Source organism: Oenanthe melanoleuca, linkage group LGE22, assembly GCF_029582105.1.
Source record: "Oenanthe melanoleuca isolate GR-GAL-2019-014 linkage group LGE22, OMel1.0, whole genome shotgun sequence".
Classification (NCBI taxonomy): domain Eukaryota; kingdom Metazoa; phylum Chordata; class Aves; order Passeriformes; family Muscicapidae; genus Oenanthe; species Oenanthe melanoleuca.
In genome coordinates this window covers 564,986-569,551 of record NC_079363.1, presented here as the reverse complement: position 1 = coordinate 569,551, position 4,566 = coordinate 564,986, and the positions used below count along the sequence as shown (strand labels likewise).

The window sequence follows — 4,566 nt, the reverse complement described above, 5'->3', positions numbered from 1 at the left end:
ATTTCCCTCGGGACGCTCCAAATTTCCCTCAGGACGTTCCGAATTTCCCTCAGGACGCTCTAAATTTCCCTCGGGACGCTCCGAATTTCCCTCGGGACGCTCCGAATTTCCCCCAGAACACTCCGAGGTTCCCAGAGGATGCCCCGAATTTCCTGAGCGCTCCGAATTTCCCCCCGTGCCCGAACCGGCTCCCGGCCCCGTCACTGCCGCCCCGTCCCGGTGCCCCGGGAAGGTTTTGGGGCGCTCCTGGAGCCCCCGGGCTGCTCCTCCCGGGACTGGGGGGGCTCCGGGGCCGCCCCCAGGGGACTCCGAGCGTCCATCCCGATGTCCGAGCAGGGTCCCGGGATCGGGGGGGCTGTGCCGCAGGACTGGGGGCGTTCACACCTCCCGAGGGGCCCCAGAATTGAGGGGGGGACTCGGGGTCTCCATGGATGCGGGAATGTCCCTTCCAGGAGTCCCGAGCGAGGGGGACACACGGAAACCGGGATCCTGTCACTGGTTCACGGCTCCTCCTGCTCCATCGGCTCCTCCCGCGCCCTGCGGGGAGCGGGGACAGTGAGGGACCCGCGGGGACAGCGAGGGACCTTGGGGACAGCGAGGGACCCTGGGGACAGTGAGGGACCCGCGGGGACAGTGAGGGACCCGCGGGGACAGTGAGGGACCTTGGGGACAGTGAGGGACCCGCGGGGACAGTGAGGGACCCGCGGGGACAGTGAGGGACCTTGGGGACAGTGAGGGACCCTGGGGACAGTGAGGGACCCTGGGGACAGTGAGGGACACCAGGGGACAGTGAGGGACCCTGGGGACAGTGAGGGACCCTGGGGACAGTGAGGGACCCGCGGGGACAGTGAGGGACACTTGGGGACAGTGAGGGACCCTGGGGACAGTGAGGGACACCAGGGGACAGTGAGGGACCCTGGGGACAGTGAGGGACCCGTGGGGACAGTGAGGGACCTTGGGGACAGTGAGGGACCCTGGGGACAGTGAGGGACCCGCGGGGACAGTGAGGGACCTTGGGGACAGTGAGGGACACCAGGGGACAGCGAGGGACACCAGGGGACAGTGAGGGACCCGTGGGGACAGTGAGGGACCCTGGGGACAGTGAGGGACCCACGGGGACAGTGAGGGACCCTGGGGACAGTGAGGGACACCAGGGGACAGTGAGGGACACCTGGGGACAGTGAGGGACCTTGGGACAGGGACACCAGGGGACCCGCGGTGACACCGGACCCTGGGAGAAGGGAGGGGACGCCAGGGGACCCGCGGTGACACCGGACCCTGGGAGAAGGGAGGGGACGCCAGGGGACCCGTGGTGACACCGGACCCTGGGAGAAGGGAGGGGACACCAGGGGACCCTGCTGGCAGGAGCTGACACCCCCACCCCACAGTCAGGATGATTCGGGGTGGTTTCCATTCGGGAAAAGCCCAGAACGGGATTCCAGCTGCCAGCACAGAATTCCCAGGAGCTCACCCGTGTCCTGACCCCCAGAACGTCACCCAGGGTTTGGGGGGGTGGCCCTGCCCTGCTGCCACCCCCCAGCACGGACAGTCCCCAGGGCTGTCACCTCTTGTCCCCCATCACGGCCACCGAGAGCGACGCCAGGGCCGTCACCGTCTCCACCTCGTCGGCCTCGCGGTGCTGAGCCTCGAGAAAGGAGCAGCTGAGCTTGGAGGCGAAACGCTGCACGGCCACCCAGTATCTGCCTGTGGGACAGGGACAGGGACACTGGGACAGGGACACTGGGACACTGGGACATGGGACAGAGGGACAGGGCTGGGGACACCGGGACAGGGGACACCGGGACAGGGACACTGGGACAGAGGGACAGGGACACTGGGACACTGGGACACTGGGACACTGGGACACTGGGACACTGGGACAGGGACACCGGGACAGGGACACCGGGACAGGGACACTGGGACAGAGGGACAGGGACACTGGGACAGGGACATGGGACACTGGGACAGGGACACTGGGACAGAGGGACAGGGACACTGGGACAGGGCTGGGGACACCGGGACAGGGACACTGGGACAGGGACACTGGGACACCGGGACAGGGCTGGGGACACCGGGACAGGGGGACACTGGGACAGAGGGACACTGGGACACCGGGACAGAGGGACACCGGGACAGGGGACACTGGGACAGAGGGACAGAGGGACACTGGGACAGAGGGACACCGGGACAGGGGGTGGCCTGGGACAGGGACAGCCCAGGACAGGGGTACCCCAGGTTTGGGCTGTCCCAGGTTTGGGGTGTCCCAGGTTTGGGGTGTCCCAGGTTTGGGCTGTCCCAGGTTTGGGCTGTCCCAGGTTTGGGGTACCCCAGATCTGGGCTGTCCCAGGTTTGGGCTGTCCCAGATTTGGGCTGTCCCAGGTTTGGGGTGTCCCAGATTTGGGCTGTCCCAGGTTTGGGGTGTCCCAGGTTTGGGCTGTCCCAGATTTGGGCTGTCCCAGGTTTGGGCTGTCCCAGGTTTGGGGTACCCCAGGTTTGGGCTGTCCCAGGTTTGGGCTGTCCCAGATTTGGGCTGTCCCAGATTTGGGCTGTCCCAGGTTTGGGGTACCCCAGATCTGGGCTGTCCCAGGTTTGGGGTGTCCCAGATTTGGGCTGTCCCAGGTTTGGGGTGTCCCAGGTTCCCGGGCTCCCTTTGCAGTGGATGCGCACTCGAGGCACCCCCTCCTGTGATGATGATGACGATGACGATGACGATGATGATGACGGTGACAATGACGGTGACAGGGACCCCCCAGGACCCCGCTGCCCTTTCGGGTCCCCCCCCGTGCCCCATCCCGCTCCCAGCACTCACTCTGCACCTGGATCACGGCCTCCAGCGAGCGCACGGCGTTGGCGTTGGGCTGCAGGCGCAGAGAGTCCTCGGGGAGCGGCTCCGGCTGCGGGAGGGACACGGGACACTGGGGGGACTGGGGATACTGGGGGGACTGGGGGGACTGGGGATACTGGGGATACTGGGGATACTGGGGGGGACTGGGGACACTGGGGGGACTGGGGGGACTGGGGACACTGGGGGGACTGGGGAGACTGGGGACACTGGGGACACTGGGGGGACTGAGGACACTGGGGGGACTGGGAGGACTGGGGATACTGGGACACTGGGGGGACTGGGGACGACTGGGGGGACTGGGGATACTGGGGGGACTGGGGGTGGTGGCACTGGGGACACTGGGGGGACACTGGGGGACACTGGGGACACTGGGGACACTGGGGACACTGGGGATACTGGGGATACTGGGGATACTGGGGGACACTGGGGACACTGGGGACACTGGGGACACTGGGGACACTGGGGACACTGGGGATACCGGGGACACTGGGACACTGGGGACACTGGGGACATTGGGAACACTGGGACACTGGGACACTGGGGACACTGGGGACACTGGGGGTACTGGGACACTGGGGGGACATTGGGGACATTGGGGACACCGGGGACACTGGGGGGTGGTGGCATTGGGGGACACAGGGGGGTCACAGGTTGCTGTGCCCACTTCGGGGGTGGCACCAGCTGCGGGAGGGGAAACAACGGGAAACTTGCGGGACACTGGGGACATTGGGGACACTGGAGACATTGGGAACACTGGGGACACAATGGGGACACTGAGGATATTGGGGACACTGGGGTGGCACGGGCTCTCACCTCGTGGCCCAGCAGCGCGGCCACGCAGGCCTCGGACGCGTCACAAACGGCCGTGAGGTCGTGGCCGCCCTCGAGCGCCAGCACCACGGCCCCGCCCGCCAGCGACATCAGCTGCTTGGTCATGTAGCCAAAGCCTGGGGACAGCCCGGGACCGTCACCGCCCCCCGCCCGAACCCCCCCAAAACCTTCCGGGGATTCCCCAAATCCCGCCCCAAAACCTTCCGGGGATCCCCCAAATCCCGCCCCAAAACCTTCCGGGGTTCCCCCAAACCACACCCCAAAATCTCCTGTGGATCCCCCAATCCCAGCCCCAAAATCTCCTGTGGTTCCACCAAACCCAATCCCCAAAATCTCCTGTGGATCCCCCAAATCCCAAGCCCCAAAATCTCCTGTGGATCCCCCAAATCCCACCCCAAAATCTCCTGTGGATCCCCCAAATCCAGCCCCAAAACCTTCCGGGGTTCCCCCAAACCACACCCCAAAACCTTCCGGGGTTCCCCCAAATCCCACCCCAAAATCTCCTGTGGATCCCCCAAATCCAGCCCCAAAATCTCCTGTGGATCCCCCAAATCCACCCCCAAAATCTCCTGTGGTTCCCTGGGAGAGGCCACCCCTTCCTGGGGGCCCAGCTCTGGTGGTTTGGGGTTACCCCACCCCAAAATGAGGACACCCCACCCTAGAAGGTGTGACCCCACCCCAAATGGGGACACCCCGCCCCAAATGAGGACACCCCGCCCCAAAAGGGACACCCCGCCCCAAAAGGGACACCCCGCCCCCCTTACACTTGGCGGACACTCTGTAGCCCCCCAGGGCCGGTGGGTGTCCCTCGGCGGCGTCGAACCCGGCCGAGACCAGCACCAGGTCGGGCTGGAACTGGCGGGCGATCGGCATCACCACGGTCCTGGGGG

General features: G+C 66.2%; 1 protein-coding gene across 1 annotated transcript in view; it reads right to left on the bottom strand.

Moving 5' to 3' along the window:
* Window positions 1-441: 441 nt before the first annotated feature.
* LOC130265827 (histone deacetylase 7-like) overlaps window positions 442-4,566 on the bottom strand; it is a 4,394-nt gene continuing 269 nt past the window's right edge. Inside the window, exons 2-6 of the mRNA XM_056515140.1 lie at window positions 4,441-4,559; window positions 3,659-3,792; window positions 2,810-2,894; window positions 1,566-1,704; window positions 442-537 (exon numbers count right to left, since the gene is read on the bottom strand). Coding sequence (XP_056371115.1) covers window positions 501-537; window positions 1,566-1,704; window positions 2,810-2,894; window positions 3,659-3,792; window positions 4,441-4,559 — 514 coding nt within the window. The 3' untranslated portion in view covers window positions 442-500. The remainder of the gene's footprint in view (window positions 538-1,565; window positions 1,705-2,809; window positions 2,895-3,658; window positions 3,793-4,440; window positions 4,560-4,566) is intronic.